The sequence below is a fragment of the Podarcis vaucheri genome, assembly GCF_965113315.1.
Source record: "Podarcis vaucheri genome assembly, chromosome: 2".
In the NCBI taxonomy this organism is placed as follows: Eukaryota; Metazoa; Chordata; class Lepidosauria; order Squamata; family Lacertidae; genus Podarcis; species Podarcis vaucheri.
Genome location: NC_138760.1, coordinates 113,878,103 through 113,894,126, shown reverse-complemented (window position 1 = coordinate 113,894,126; position 16,024 = coordinate 113,878,103). Strand labels below are relative to the sequence as shown.

Below are 16,024 nucleotides of genomic sequence, written 5' to 3'. Positions count from 1 at the left end.
TTCCATATATTTTTAAAAACTTGTTTTTTAAAAAAGCATTTTCGCAAAAAATTTTATATGTGTCTAGTTTCCACCCAGTAGAGATCAAGGGCACATCCCAGCCAAGTGAAAACAGTTAAGACAACGAAGAGCAGGGTACGTAGACCTAACAGAAGACATACAGAACCTCTGGAGAGCTGCGTGCCGGGTTGTTTTTCTCAAACATTGCTATAGCAAGGTGGGGTGAACTGAGCAGTAGCCTCTCCAAGCACCACCTTCCTAAATTGGTCCTTTGTGTAGAAACTGAACCAGAACATGTGGGATTCAAGATGTTTCTAAAAGACAACTCCCATCATCCCTTGCTATTCATTGGCTATGCTTTCAGGACTGATGGAGGCTGTGGTTCAGGAATGTCAGGAGGGTTAAGGTTCCTCACCCCTGTACGAATCAAGTGTAGCATGTGTTCCTTCCTCATGTGTGTGATTCCTGGATCGTATTTGTCAGGGTTACTTCCGGATCCTAGCTCACAGAGGATCACGCTAGCCAGCGATCGTTAAATAAAAGTCTTTATTGAGTTACAGTCTCCATTCTCGAGCTGCTGCGTGCAACCCTACGTCTTATGCTTAGATCGGCGAAGCTCCGTCTGAGTCTCCGCCCCTTGCGCACCAACTTAATATCCTAGCCCTGCTCCACCTTTTCTGCCTGACAGTTCTCCTCTGGGTCCCTCTGCCCCCCTGGGTCTCTTCCTTCCGGGATTCTTCTGACGCTGACCCCCCTGACTCTCCAGTCTCCTTGCGCCGGGCTTTAGGACCTGGCTCCCTTTCCGGGCTGCCTACTGCGCCACCTTCCTGTGCATTTGAACTTGGCGCGCGCGCCCAACCTTCCACTTTCCGTCTAACCGTCACTTCGCTCCCCGATGAAGGTGTGGCCACTCCTGACTCATGCCCTCCCTCCTGTTGCGAGCTGCCAGCGCTTGCTCCCTGGCGCTCTTCCTCTTTCCTACTCTCTGGCGGTGACGTTGGTCCCGATCTCCAACTGCTCCCCTCTGAGTCCCCTCTGGCTCTTTCTTCCTGGGGTGTCCCCCTAGTCTCCCCCCTTGCCCTGGCCACTGGTGCTCCTTTTTGTGAATCTTCTGATTCACTGGAAAGGCTCGGAGATCTCGGGTCATCGTCATCACTCATCCTTTCTTCTGCCTCCTCCCCCTCGCTCTCTGTTTCCTCCCTTGCCCTCGCCTCTGCTCCTGAACCCCTGACATCCATCCCCCCCTCGAAGCCCCCTCTTCCCCCCTCCCCTCCTTCCGGTGCGGGAACTGGGTGCTGCAGTGTCAAAGGGACGAATGTCGGGTACAGTTCGCTTCCCGTGGCGGGCCTCCATCCGAAGTCTTCCGGTTCTTCCTCCCTGCTCTCGTCGACGACGGTCACCTCTACTTCCATCTCTGTGCCGCCGTGCTCGAGACCCTGGTCGTCCCCGAAAACGTCCATGTCCGTCTCTCCCTCGCTTCCTTCTGGAGGCGTTGCTCGTCCTGGACCCTCCAGCCACTTCCTGCGCCACTGCTCCTCCGGTCGATCATCCCACCAATACGAGGGTTCTGAAGCAGATCCCGAGGGCGACCCCTCCGGGGAACGGGCGTCTCGTGTCGGTTCCTCATCCGAGTCGAACCCCCGGAACGTGCTGGCTGAAAGCGTGGGCGTGAAAAGCCAGTCGTCGAAAAAGTCCGCTGGCATTGGCCTATGGGGGAAGAGGGCATGAAACTCTTCCTTGAGCAGAGGTTCATCTAAAGCGTAGCCCGGCACCCAGCTGTTGGCACTGGCCGGGGTGCCCTCCTTAGCGAGAAGGTATTCTACCCCCTCTTCCCCCCATCTGGAGTCCAAAATCTCCGTGACTTCGTTGAGGCGCACCTCCTGTGCCACTCCCCGTTGCCTGGTTCCCTCTCGGAGCGGACTCGGCGCCGTTCCGGGTTCCTGAAACCTGTGCGGTGCCTTGTAGGGAGTGAGCACCAATCTGTGGAACACCGGATGCATTCTGGAACCCTCCGGAAGCGCCAGCCTGAAGGCCACCGGGTTGACCTGCTCTTCGACTTGGTAGGGCCCCAGTTGCTTATGCCCTAGTTTCTTCTTGGCCAACGACCTGGCCGGCACTGCGTGGGCTGCTAACCAGACCCAGTCTCCCACATGGATCTCTTCGCCAACCCTTCTGTGTTTGTCTGCCTGCACCTTGTATGCGTGTTTGGCCAGCTCCAGGTGCCGCCGCAGCTGATCGTGGACCTCCTGCAACTCCGACGCGAACGCATCTGCTGTCTGCGGCTCCCCCTCCACCAGTCTTTCCAGTCCCGGGAAGGTTCTGGGGTGCCTCCCGTTGTTGGCGAAGAACGGCGTGACCCCCGTGGACACGTGCTTCGTGTTGTTGTAGGCGAACTCGGCGAGCGGCAGGTAATCCACCCACGTCGCAGGCTGTTGATTCGCATAGCATCTCAGGTACTGCTGCATGATGGCATTGATCCGCTCCGCTTGCCCGTTGGTCTGCGGGTGTCTCGCCGACGCCAGGTTGATCTTGACGTTTAGGAAGCCCATCAGCTTCTGCCAGAAATTCGAGATGAACTGCCGCCCGCGGTCGGACAGAATAGACCGTGGCAGACCGTGAACCTTGAACACGTGGTCTATGAACAGTTTGGCGGTTTGTTCCGCCGTGGCCACCTTCGCACACGGGATGAAATGTGCCATCTTGGAGAACAAGTCCACCACCACCAGCACGGCCGTCTTGCCCCTCGAGCTGGGCAGATCCGTGACAAAGTCCAGGGCCACTCTCTCCCATGGTTCGACCGGAGTTTGCAGCGGTTCCAACAGTCCGGCCGGCGGTCTGTGCACTGGTTTGGCCCTCTGGCAGGTGTCGCACCTCGCCACATAGTCCGCGACCTCCCCTCTCATTCCGGGCCACCAGAAATCCCTGGCGACTAATTCCACCGTCTTCTCCTTGCCAAAGTGCCCGGCAGTGGGCGCGTCGTGCAGCTGATGCAGTACCTTGGCGCGAAGTTCGTCTCCCGGCACGTAGATGGCCCCTTTGCGGATGAGCAATCCATCTCTCAGCTGGAACCCGTCGGTCGCTGCCGTGCCCCTTTGCATCTCTGCCATCTTTGCTTGCGCGAAGGAGTCATTCTGCAACGCTCGTCGCACCGCCTCCAGGTCCACTGTCGCCGCAGCGCACGCCCACACTGTTGGTGCGAAGATGTGCATGGCGGCCGCTGGCGTGGCATCCTCCAGATACTGTGGCTTACGGGAGAGCGCGTCCGCCATGATGTTGGTGTCCCCCGGGACATACTCTATCCGGAAGTCGAAGTTCGCAAAGAACTCAGCCCAACGTATCTGCCTCTGGTTCAGGAACTGTGCCGTGCGCCAGTGCTCCAGATTCTTGTGGTCCGTGCAGACCTGCACCGTGTGCTTGGCTCCAATCAGGAAGTGCCTCCATGCTTTGAACGCTGCATGAATAGCCAGCAACTCCCTGTCCCAGATGGTGTAGTTCTGTTCGGACTTGCTGAGCTTCCTGGAGTAAAACGCTCCGGGCCTCCAAACCCCCTGCGGGTCCTTCTGCAGCAGGACTGCTCCGACGGCCCTGTCCGAGGCGTCTGTTTCAACTCTCATCGGCCTGCTGGGGTCGACATGAAGCAGCTGTTCCTCCGACGCGAAAAGACGCTTGAGTGCCTGAAAAGACTGCTCCGCCTGCGCTGTCCAGATGAACTTCTTTTTCTTGGAACTGAGCGTGTCCGTGATGGCCGCTGTCTGCATAGCGAAGCCTTTGATGAACTTGCGATAGAAGTTCGCGAAGCCGACAAACCGTTGGACCTCCTTCCGGTTGCGTGGGCTTTTCCAATCCAACACCGCTCGAACCTTGGCGCTGTCCATGGCGAGCCCCTTGTCAGACAACTTGTAGCCCAGGAAATCCACCTCCGTCACGTCGAATTGGCACTTCTCCAGCTTGGCGTAAAGCCTATGTTGCTGGAGCCTGCTCAGCACTTCCCTGACGTGTCTGTCATGCTCCTGCTGCGATTCCGAAAAGATCAGGATGTCATCCAAGAAACAGACGCACGTCTTGTAGAGGAGCCCCGCCAACACGTGATGCATGAAAGCTTGAAAAACGTGGGAGCCATTTTGCAATCCAAAAGGCATAACTCTATATTCGTAGGTGCCCAGGGGCGTGAACATGGCTGTCTTCCACTCATCTCCCTCCCGCATGCGAATGAGGTTGTACGCCCCTCGCAGGTCCAACTTGGTGAACACGCTGCCCTTGCGTACTTTTGCGAGGAGGTCGTCGATTCGGGGCATGGGGAAGTCCGATGGCTTGGTGACACTGTTCAAAATGCGGTAGTCCACTACGAGTCTTTTTTGGGGCGTGTCTCGCTTCTTCACAAAGAATACAGGACTGCCCCCCGCTGCCTGGGACTCTCGGATGAAACCGCGCTTCAAATTATGATCTATGAACTCTTTGAGTTCCTGCAGTTCGTCTTCAGACATGGAATACAGCTTCCCTTTGGGCAGCGCCGCCCCCGGCAGCAGGTCAATTTTGCAGTCATATGGTCTGTGGGGGGGTAGCTTGTCTGCCTCCTTCTCGCAGAAAACCTCCAAAAATTCTGCGTACTTGTGGGGAATCGCTTGCAGCGTGCCTAGCAGCATCTGTGACTCCTCTTGCTCCCCTTCCTGCTGGGGCATGATGCAGTGTTCAGCACAAAAGGAAGAGCCGAAGGTCAGCTGCCTCTGGTACCAAGCCAGCGTCGGGCTGTGCTTGTCCAGCCAACTCATGCCCAATACAATAGGCGTGTCCGAGAGTTGAGTGACGTTGAAGCTGATGATTTCCCTGTGATTTCCAAGCCGCAGCACCATAGGTAGCGTCTGCTTCACCACTTGCCCCCCTAACAGCTCCCTGCCATCCACCGTGACAACCTGCAGGGGCAGCGTGGCAGGCAGCAACTGTATAGCGTGCCGGTCGACAAAGTCCTGCCCTATGAAGTCTGCATTGCTTCCCGAGTCGACGGTGATTGGCACGTCCATGGTGATTCCATTGGGTAGCTGGAGCGATGCGGTGAGCCTCACTACTGGCTTGGGCGGGAGGGGGTCCATGGGCGGTAAACTCTCTGGGGACTGCTTCACTGACACGTCTGGCTGGGCCCCAGTGCCTCTTCCTCCAGCCAGACATCGTCGTTTCCCTGCTGTGGTTCTCCGTGCTGCGTTGCTGCAGTCACCATTGCTGAGGCTGCAGTGTGCTTGTGGAGCCTCCGGGGACACTCTTTCGCCATATGCCCTGGATCCTTGCAGATATAACACTTCCTGTTCCCTCTAGGAGGCTTCGCTTTCACTGCTGCCGATGCTAGGGCTCTGGCTGCTGACTGAGCCCTTGCACTCCCAACCTCCATCGGTTCCACCCCTCCCCCTGTTGGAGGCGTGGATTGCGCACGCGCTGCTTCTCTGGGAAGGAAGGAGGAGCCCCTGGCTGGTTCGCGCCCGCTGCGCCCTTCGTCCCTGCTCCACGGACGTTCTTCCAGCCGCACCCCCACCGCCAGCGCCCTCTGAACGATCTCCTGCGTGGTCCGGGGTCTCTCCCCCCTCGCAATCTCATCTTTAACCGAGTTGTGCAAGCCCTCCCAAAAAAGGTCTCTGACAGGAGCCGAATCTCTGTCCCATTCCAGGGCACTGACCAAAGCGAAAAAGCGGGCATGATACTGCCTTACGCTGGCCCTCCCTTGCCTTAGTCCATGCACCTCCTTTTGGGCAAGATCCACGTCAATGCTTGATAAAAAACAGCCATCCATCGCTTTAATAAAGGCGTCCGCATTTTGGAGCGCAGGATCCTTATCTCTCCACAAATTGCGCAGCCATGCTTTTGCGTCTCCATGCAAATGGGACATGATGAACCCCACTTTCTCTTGTTCATCTCTAAAGTCTTTGTGCAGTAGTTGCAGTGCACACATTACATCTGCTCTAAAGTTGGGGTACTGTTGCAAATTCCCATCGAAGTGCGAGACTAGACCGCCTGTGCGTCTCCCCAACCCAATCCCCTCTGATTTGGGTGTCTGTTGCCCTTGCTTCGTAAGCACGTCCAACCTGACCTGGAGATCCCTGTAGGCGGCAGCTGCTTCCTCCTCTCTCTTCCTGGACGCCAGCGCCTCGGCATTCAGTCGTGAAACTGCTTCTCTGAGTTCCGTTATTTGCTGTTCGGCCGTCATATTGTCTGCCGTTCGTGAGCTCTCTTGTAGGCACCCGCTTTCCCTCCTCTCCGCGAGGCCGTGGATGCCCACAATTTGATGAGACGGAGCTTACTGTCAGGGTTACTTCCGGATCCTAGCTCACAGAGGATCACGCTAGCCAGCGATCGTTAAATAAAAGTCTTTATTGAGTTACAGTCTCCATTCTCGAGCTGCTGCGTGCAACCCTACGTCTTATGCTTAGATCGGCGAAGCTCCGTCTGAGTCTCCGCCCCTTGCGCACCAACTTAATATCCTAGCCCTGCTCCACCTTTTCCGCCTGACAGTTCTCCTCTGGGTCCCTCTGCCCCCCTGGGTCTCTTCCTTCCGGGATTCTTCTGACGCTGACCCCCCTGACTCTCCTGTCTCCTTGCGCCGGGCTTTAGGACCTGGCTCCCTTTCCGGGCTGCCTACTGCGCCACCTTCCTGTGCATTTGAACTTGGCGCGCGCGCCCAACCTTCCACTTTCCGTCTAACCGTCACTTCGCTCCCCGATGAAGGTGTGGCCACTCCTGACTCATGCCCTCCCTCCTGTTGCGAGCTGCCAGCGCTTGCTCCCTGGCGCTCTTCCTCTTTCCTACTCTCTGGCGGTGACGTTGGTCCCGATCTCCAACTGCTCCCCTCTGAGTCCCCTCTGGCTCTTTCTTCCTGGTCTCCCCCCTTGCCCTGGCCACTGGTGCTCCTTTTTGTGAATCTTCTGATTCACTGGAAAGGCTCGGAGATCTCGGGTCGTCGTCATCACTCATCCTTTCTTCTGCCTCCTCCCCCTCGCTCTCTGTTTCCTCCCTTGCCCTCGCCTCTGCTCCTGAACCCCTGACAGTATTCATACTGTTATTTGAGTCCTCGGTCTTAGAAATGTGTCACTATGGCTCTTGTGTCAGCTGCTTATACCAGTTTCCATTTTGAAATGGTCTTTTGTTACTGTTTTTGTATCTTATTCCAGATAATGTACGGGGGAGCAGTATGGGAAGAAGGTAACCAGAGTTACCAAGCAGAATTTGTGTTATTGGGAATGGCTGACCGCCCACACTTGGAGATGTTTCTCTTTGGTCTTGTCCTGATCTGCTACACGATGACCCTGCTAGGCAACACGACCATCATTGTGGTGTCGTGGCTGGACCCCCACCTCCACACCCCCATGTATTTCTTCCTCACCAATCTCTCTGTCCTTGATCTTTGCTTCACCACCAGTGTGGGCCCTCACATGCTGGTGAACTTCTGGAGGAAAAGCAAGACCATCAGTTATGGTGCCTGTGTGGCCCAGCTCTACATCTTCCTTGCTCTGGGCTCCACAGAATGTATTCTTTTGGCTTTCATGGCCTACGACCGCTATGCTGCCATTTGCCACCCGCTGCGCTACGGTGCCATTATGAGCCAATCCCTATGCTTCAAAATGGCTGCCGTCTCCTGGATTAGTGGCTTAACCACCTCAGTGGTGGAGACGGTGATGACTCTTCGCCTCCCGCGGTGTGGACAAAACCGGGTGGATCACTTTTTCTGCGAGGTGCCAGCCTTAATCAAGTTGGCCTGTGTTGACACCTCTCTCAATGAGGCTGTGCTCTTTGCTTCCAGTGTAGTGTTCCTTGTAGTACCATTAGGACTCATTATGGTCTCATACAGCTACATTGTAGTTGCTGCGCTGGCAATCCGCTCAGCGGAGGGCAGGCAAAAGGCCTTCAACACCTGTGCCTCCCACTTAATCGTGGTGTCCCTGTTTTATGGGACGGCCATTTTCAGTTACCTCCAGCCCCCGTCCAACTACTCCCGGGATCAGGGCAAGATGGTTTCCCTTTTCTATACATTTGTTGTCACCATGTTTAATCCACTAATCTATACGCTGAGGAACAAAGAGGTACACAAAGCTCTGAGAAGAGTAATGAAGCGGAAGAAACGCACCCGGCTTCATTAAGAGGTTCTGCTATTTTTCTTTTTAAAAATAAAGATTCCTTGTTGATGACTTGCTTGGAGCTGTTTACAGTACAAAGCTTCCTATTTATTTTGTACCACCCACAGTTGGATCCAATGAATTAGGCTGGATTGTGTATTGCGATTAAAGTCCTTCTAGGAAGTTCTATGAGGCAACCATATGTTTGTGGGAAGGCAACATGCAGGACTTGAGTTCAGCAGTCCTCTACCCCAAACCCAAAGATCTCCAAATTCTCAACTTGGCATTCCCAGCATTTATTGCCCCTGTTCACTAAGCCCTGTTACCTCTTCAGCTTCTGATACTTCCTCCTCCCAGTCTTCTTCTCTGTCCACTTATCATTGATCCACCACCACTCCCTGGAACCCGATCCTTATTCTCTTGCTGGTTCCCCAACTGGTTCAACGCCTGTCTAGTCTTAGGCAAAGGGGGTGGGGGCGGATCAGGAATGCTTTCCAAGAACACTTTCCAAGAACACTGGATCTGCCAGCTCTCTCTCCTGGTGTTTCCTCTTCTAGCTGTTCCTCACCCAGTATTTCCCAGCTTTCCCCCTCTGGACTGTGCCCCTCTGCAAACCACTGTTCTAAATCAATACTGTCTTCCTGCCCTTGGGAAGGTTCCGGAGAAGGGGGTCGGCCCCCACCATTCCTCCTCAGTCCTGCCCCTGACAACCAGCAGTCATTTCATTCTGCCACATGGTGGCAACAGCCTCAGCTGAACCTCTGTAACTGGACTTGCAGTTCTCCACAGAGCCTAGGACTTGCCGATCAGAAGGCTGGTGGTTCGAATCCCCGCAATGGGGTGAGCTCCCGTTGCTTGGTCCCTGCTCCTGCCAACCTAGCAGTTTGAAAGCACATCAAAGTGCAAGTAGATAAATAGGTGGGAAGGTAAACAGCATTTCCGTGCGCTGCTCTGGTTCACCAGAAGCGGCTTAGTCATGCTGGCCACATGACCCGGAAGCTGTACGCCGGCTCCCTCGGCCAATAAAGTGAGATGAGCGCTGCAACCCCAGAGTCGGCCATGACTGGACCTAATGGTCAGGGGTCCCTTTACCTTTACCTTACACTTCAAAGCATAGATGAGAAGCACCCATCCCGTGGTAAACATCCATCTGGAAGCAGCACCATAGTTATAACTGCAATGTGTTGCATTTAGGGAACTCTATGGGGTCGTCGCCAACCACCCTGTTCCGTTTGTGCAAGGATTTCCGCTTGCGCAACAAAACTCCCCTCCCTTTCATCTCCCCACTAATTTGCTCCAGAGTCCATAAGGAAACCCAGAATGGATTTGTCAGGGAACTGCCATCAGCCCAGACGCGAGAGGTTGAAGGGCAGTTGTGTTATAGGGACCCTCCAAAAGTCTTGCGAAGCAGTTCCTCCTCTGGTGAGGAGGAAAGCCCCACCTCCAGCGGGGAGGAGGGACCAGGGGGTGCTAGGGAGAGCCTCAACACTGACCCTGAGCAAGCTGGAGAGAAGGGAAGCACCCATTTGCCAGTGCCCACTCTGCGCAGTAGGTTTCGGCGCAGGGAGGGGAGGAGAAGGTTGGGGATTAAGCGACTGTTATGCTGGGGGAGGTACAAGGACAGACCACTCCCAGATTCTGCTAGCGACTGAGCCAGACATGAACCTGTGACGCTCTTCACTGTAAATATTTTGCACTAAGAATAAAGCCTGGAAAAGGCAGGTCGGAGTCTTGCCTGTTTGCTCTCGAGCAACCACATCATCATCTGACAGATTTGGAAAGGCAAATGGAGAAATGTGGATTAACACTTGCTTTGACACAGCATCATCTGACCTCCCGGCAAACAAATCAGGATGAATGCTCACTAAATAGCCAACATGGTCTAATCTCCCTGCAAATAAAGCAGGATGAAGGCTCAACAAAACAAGCCATTTGTAAGTGCTTTGACTTTCATCTGCCAGGTTTCTCCCCCCTCCCCGCTCCTCCAGTTTGAGGAGGTGCATTTAAATATCTCCAGCATCTCCTTAGGAAACACATACAAAGGCCACAGTCTTAGGACCCCAGACATATCATAAGCTGCCAAAAGCCCAAGGGTGTAAAATGATTTTAAGTATGGCGCCTAAAAGACTGTAGGCTACTCAGGAGGTGGTGGCCTCTCCTTCCTTGGAGGTTTCAAAGTGGAGGTTTGATGGCCACCTGTCATGGATGCTTTGGTTGAGATTCCTGCGTTCCAGAGGGTTAGGCTAGGATGACACTCAGAGTTCCTTCCAACTGCATAATTCGATGATTCTGTGGCATGTGGGCCCTGCATGAACGTGGCCTTCAACAAGTGGGGGGGGGGGACTAGAGATTGCCCATTCTTGCCCTCCTTTACTTCACTGATCTAAACAGCTCCATGGACTAAAAAGACGGGTATCTGCAGCATCAACAATGGCGATTTAGGCTGCAGAAACAGCACAACAGGAAGGAGTTAACAAACATATCCCCAATGTCTCTTCTCCTATTAAATTAATATCTGAGATGTTGCCGGTCCAATGACAGGTCTCCAGAGCCATGTCTGTTTAGGCCATCACTGTCTATAGAGAAGGTTGAATGAGCTGGGAGTAAAATGCTGTCCAAGGGATCCTGGTCCCTACTGGAAGCCATCATTGCACCCCACCATTCCTCATTAACTGCCACCATGTGGCACAGTGGGCCTTGTTAGTGTCTCTCTGTTGGGGATGGCAACACCGGAGAGCCCTGTTTCTTCTTAATGCCGCTTGCTATTTATGAGAACGGAGACTGTAAACAAGCATTCAGTTCTTTAGCAAGCGGGAGTCTCTTGATGAGCCCCAAAGGGAGAGCCAAGAAGTAACAAAGTCAGAGAGTGTTGCAGCAAAGTTTCAGGGAATCCATAGGGGAGCTGGCACTTCTACAAGTACCCAGAAAAACTCCAGCACTTTCAAGGACTGCATGGAGCGATGGAGAAAATGTCCCCTGATAACGCAGCTCTTAAGTAGGGGCGGGGAGAACCTCGGGTTCAGGTCTGAATAATAGATACCAATTGTATTTGCTCGATTGATTTCCATTCTGGATATGGGACAAATCTGCAGGCGTCCAAAGTTTCCTGTTTCTCTTTTCGTTGGACATCCCCAGCTGCAACCACCTAGGATGGCCAGATGCGAAAGCGAGAACTGCACTCTTGCACCTTTAATAATCTTCTGCGCAACTGCTAAAGGTGCAGGAACCCCTTGTCCTCTTTCGCACCTGGATACCTTAGACTGAGGGGGATGCGGGTGGCGCTGTGGGTTAAACCACAGAGCCTAGGACTTGCCGATCAGAAGGTTGGCAGTTCAAATCCCTGGGACGGGGTGAGCTCCCGTTGCTTGGTCCCTGCTCCTGCCAACCTAGCAGTTCAAAAGCACGTCAAAGTGCAAGTAGATAAATAGGTACCGCTCCGGCGGGAAGGTAAACAGCGTTTCCGTGCACTGCTTGGTTCGCCAGAAGCAGCTTAGTCATGCTGGCCACATGACCCGGAAGCTGTACGCCGGCTCCCTCGGCCGATAAAGTGAGATGAACGCCGCAACCCCAGAGTCGGTCACGACTGGACCTAATGGTCAGGGGTCCCTTTACCTTTACCTTAGACTGAGAGCATGTAGAGGATGGGCAGGAAAGACCAATATTGAATTGTTCCTATAACCCATGGCCCTCTAGATCAGTGTTTCCCAACCAGTGTTCCGCGGCACACTAGTGTGCCGTGAGACACCGGCTGGTGTGCCGTGGGAGGGAGGCGGGCGAGTCGGGCGGCGAGAGGCGGCGGCGGCGAGGATCCGCGTCGAGCCGGGGGCGGCTCCGCGGTGGTGGTGCCGAGCGGCGGGGCAGCGCGCGCAAAAGGGAGGAGCGCGAGACAGCGGAGGAGGAGGAGGCCAGCATGTCCGGGCAGCAGCAGCAACAGCAGCAGCAGCAACTCCCGGCGACGGCTCCTCCTCCGCCCGCTATCGCCGCCACCACCACAACAGCCGCCGCCGCCTCAGCTGCCGCCGTCCCTCAGTCCCTCGCTCTGCTGCCTCCTCCCACCCCGGCAAGGGGAAGGGAAAAAACTTTCACTTTTGTGTGTCCCTCCCGGCGTGACGCTGCACGCTGACGTCACGGGGCGGGGCTTTAATGGTGGTGTGCCGCGAGATTTTTTTCCGGTAAACAGGTGTGCCGTTGCCCAAAAACGTTTGGGAAACACTGCTCTAGATATTAGAAACCAAGATGCTTCCTTTTATGGGTGACACTGATAGGGTTTTTTTGTTTTTTGTTTTTGTAGCTGTTCCAGACATTGTTTTGAAGATGCCCGGAGCATCCTTGTTTGTTTTTCCTGCATGCCCCCAGATTATCATTTTCCTCCAGGGCTGAGCACACCCTTTGAGCACACAGAGAGGGAGAGAAGGAAGCAATAGTCCTCTTCAAGGGGAGCTTCATTCTTCAAACAGGAACGAAAGCCATCTGAGAGAGGTAGAGGCAGCTGCAACAGAAGGTAAAACTGGCTCCCTTATCTATCCCAGGAAAAGTAGGGACAGACCTTTAGTCATTGCTGCACTATTTTAGCTGGGGGGGGGACTCAAAAGTCTAAGCAGGAGAGAGACGAGATCATGTAGATCCTGTTTTTGATAATAAAGAGTAAGCTCCAACATGCTCAGGGTGGTTTACTGCTGACACTGTTGGAAGGAGGGAACACAGGAAGAGACATGTAGATATCCAAAGGGTAGAGAGAAAACCATCTCATTGTCCTATTCTGGTCTGCACTGATAATGTTATTTTTAAATGTCCCCTAGGGACAAAAGTGAGATGTGGCCACAGAAATCATTTCAATGTACAGTGGTACCTCGGGTTAAGAACTTAATTCGTTCTGGAGGTCTGTTCTTAACCTGAAACTGTTCTTAACCTGAGGTACCACTTTAGCTAATAGGGCCTCCCGTTGCCACCACGCGGTAATTGTTCTCATCCTGAAGCAAAGTTCTTAACCCGAGGTACTATTTCTGGGTTAGCAGAGTCTGTAACCTGTACCACTGTATCTGTCACTGGGCATAAATGTGTTGATTAGTTAACCCTCCTAGCTCAAAATGGAGAGAGAAACCACTTTCTGCTGCTGCCTCTGCTTCGGCGATCACTAGTAGCCAAGTAAGATTGTCTTCCATAAACACGGTTTTAACAATGACTCCAAAAGTGGCTGCGGAGGCCAATTCTGGATCCACACGTCCTTCCACAGTGGGGACATTGGTTTCTGGGCAGGAGTTGATCATGGTGTGGATTTGCCAAGCGTGCCTTCCTCTTAGCACGTTTCTCCCTTTCATCCTGAGTTCGAGTGTCTTCAAAGCCCATGACACCTTTGGTAAAGGTTGTTCTCCAACTGGAGCGCTCGCAGGCCAGTGTTTCCCAGTTGTCGGTGTATATACTACATTTTTTAAGATATGCCTTGAGACAGTCTTTAAACCTCTTTTGTTGACCTAAACAGAAGGTGAACCCCAAAACAGTCCAATGGAAACTGAGCATGCTCAGTGTGCATGGAATGCTGGTTGGCTGACAGAGCAGGGCAAAGAGGAAAATTGGGGCGGGGTGAGTGAAATCGATTGATCCCCCAAATGCAAAGCACTCCACACTGCAACCTTTTGTTGCAAGCCCCCCCCCCTTTCATATGTCTCTAACTCTTGTTCCGCCTCTCACCTCCAGGTCCCTCTCTTCCACCGGCAAAAATGCTCATCAGAATCAACACCGCCCAGTTTCTCATTGTCTCGGCGCTGCTGCTGCTGCTCTTGTTCTCATCCTGGAGAAGGCTCAAGCCCCAGGAAGGAGTCTCGGCTCCCACCCAGACCCATGTGCTGATCCTTTCCAGCTGGCGCTCCGGCTCGACCTTCGCAGGGCAGCTCTTCAGCCAGAACCCCTCGGTCTTCTACATGATGGAGCCAGCCAAGCACGTGTGGCATCGCCTGCCCTGGGCCAGCCCCGAACTCCTCCAGGGGCCCCTGAGGGACTTGCTGCGCTCCATCTTCCTCTGCGACATGGGGGCCCTCCTTGCCTACATCGAGGAGCCCAGCATGGTCTACCAGCTCTTCATGTGGCCCATGAGCAGGGCGCTCTGCTCCCCTCCGGCCTGCGAGGCCTTCCGACGCTCTGACATCATCGGGGTGAAGGAGTGCGAGTCCCGGTGTGGCCAAATGCCCTTTGAGAAGATTTCTGAGGCCTGTGCCACCTACAGCCACGTGGTGGTGAAAGCCGTCCGCTTCTTCCAGATGGAAGCGCTTTACCCGCTCCTGACAGATCCCTCCCTCCATCTCCGGGTAATCCACTTGGTCAGGGACCCTCGCGCCGTGTACGCATCACGCCAGGCCGTATCTCTTCACCCCGATGACCTGGTCATCGGCAACGCCATCAACAGCACTCCCAGCATCCTTGGAGTCATGCACAGGGTCTGCCGCGCCCAGGCCGAAATGTACCTCACGGCCTTGCACCGCATGCCTCCGGCCTTGAGGGGGCGATACCTCCTGACACGGTATGAAGACCTGGTGAGGGACCCTCTGGAGCACCTGGCCAAGTGGTACCAGTTCACCGGCCTGACTTCCTCCCATAGGCTCGAGTCCTGGGTCTATAACATAACTCACTGGTCCACCGCCGACAGTGACCAGAAGCCTGGCATCTCCAGTGTGGACCCCTTGGAGATACAGAAAAATGCCAAGGTGGCTTCCCGAGCTTGGAGGAAGCACCTCAGCTTCCAGGAGGTGCAAGACGTTCAAGGCATCTGCAAGGAAGCCATGGAAGTCTTTGGCTACAAGCCAGCTGCATCAGAGGAGGAGCAGAGAGATTTGACAAAAGACCTTGTCCTTCCCAGGGGAAAAAATTAAGTCCCATGGAGATGGGCTATAATGCAAGGGAGAAGAGAAAGGGTGAAATAGAACCCCACAGCCTCACCTTACACTGGGGGGGGGGGGTCTCTGGAGATATTTGCCCAAAGAATGCCCACTATATTCTACAATGTTAACGTGCTGCAATCTGTCCTCCAATTTCCTCTGAAGTTTTATTCCTCTGTGAAAGAGGTTCTAACTCACGGCACATGCAAATTCCATTCGCATTTTGGTGGGTGCGGGATTTCCAGGGTACCTTGTTGTTGGGAGGTGGGTGGCTGAGGGTTGTGTGTGTCCCCCCCCCCGGTTTCTCCAGCACTTGCAGCCCCCCTGGCTGCCTGCACTTCCTAATCTAAAAAAGCCCCTCCACCCTAGCCTTTCAACTAAAACGCAAACACCTGGGAAGGCTGCCGAACACAGAACGCTGATGAGATGATTTTCAGAATAGGAGAAAGAACATTGGCGAACACCCCTTGGTCATCTCAGGAGGAAGGTAAGCACAGGGTGAGGAAGTGAGAACCTGTCTCCCGCCCATAAAGACTTCACCAAATTCTTCTCTCCCTTCTAATCATTTTCAGACACAAGTTCTCATCTCATTAATTGATGGTGAATGGTTGAAAATACAGATTCTTTTCCTTCACACTAATTCTGCCATCACAAGAGCAAGCCAAGATCTCTGTGACAATCTAAAGACCAGCCTAACATATTTATTGTGGCAGGAGCTTCTGTAGGAATAATAATTATTAGTATTAGTATTATTTATTTGTACCCGGCCCATCTGGCTGGGTTTCCCCAACCACTCTGGGCGGCTTTCAACAGAACAATAAAAACAGAATAAAAGTTCAAACATTAAAAGCTTCCCTGAACAGAGCTGCCTTCAGATGTCTTTTAAAAGTCGGATAGCTTTTTATTTCCTTGACATCTGATGGGAGGTCATTCCACAGGGTGGGTGCCACTATCAGGAAGGCCCTCTGCCTGGTTCCCTGTAACCTCACTTCTTGCAGTGAGGGAACTGCCAGAAGGCCCTCAAAGCTGGACCTCAGTGTCTGGGCAGAACGATGGGGGTGG

The 16,024-nt window shown here is 53.8% G+C and overlaps 1 protein-coding gene and 1 pseudogene across 2 annotated transcripts; both read left to right on the top strand.

The window, feature by feature from the left end:
* Positions 1-304: 304 nt before the first annotated feature.
* LOC309527507 (olfactory receptor 2G3-like) lies at positions 305-8,117 on the top strand (the record flags this gene model as incomplete). Its single annotated transcript, XM_082214333.1, has 2 exons — positions 305-472; positions 7,029-8,117. Exon 2 carries the CDS (start codon positions 7,074-7,076, stop codon positions 8,115-8,117), a length of 1,044 nt encoding a protein of 347 aa, XP_082070459.1. The 5' UTR covers positions 305-472; positions 7,029-7,073.
* A 5,578-nt stretch (positions 8,118-13,695) lies between these two features.
* LOC309525058 (carbohydrate sulfotransferase 6 pseudogene) lies at positions 13,696-15,812 on the top strand (annotated as a pseudogene). Its single transcript has one exon. The product of its transcript is annotated as a carbohydrate sulfotransferase 6 pseudogene (transcript).
* The last annotated feature ends 212 nt before the right edge of the window (positions 15,813-16,024 follow it).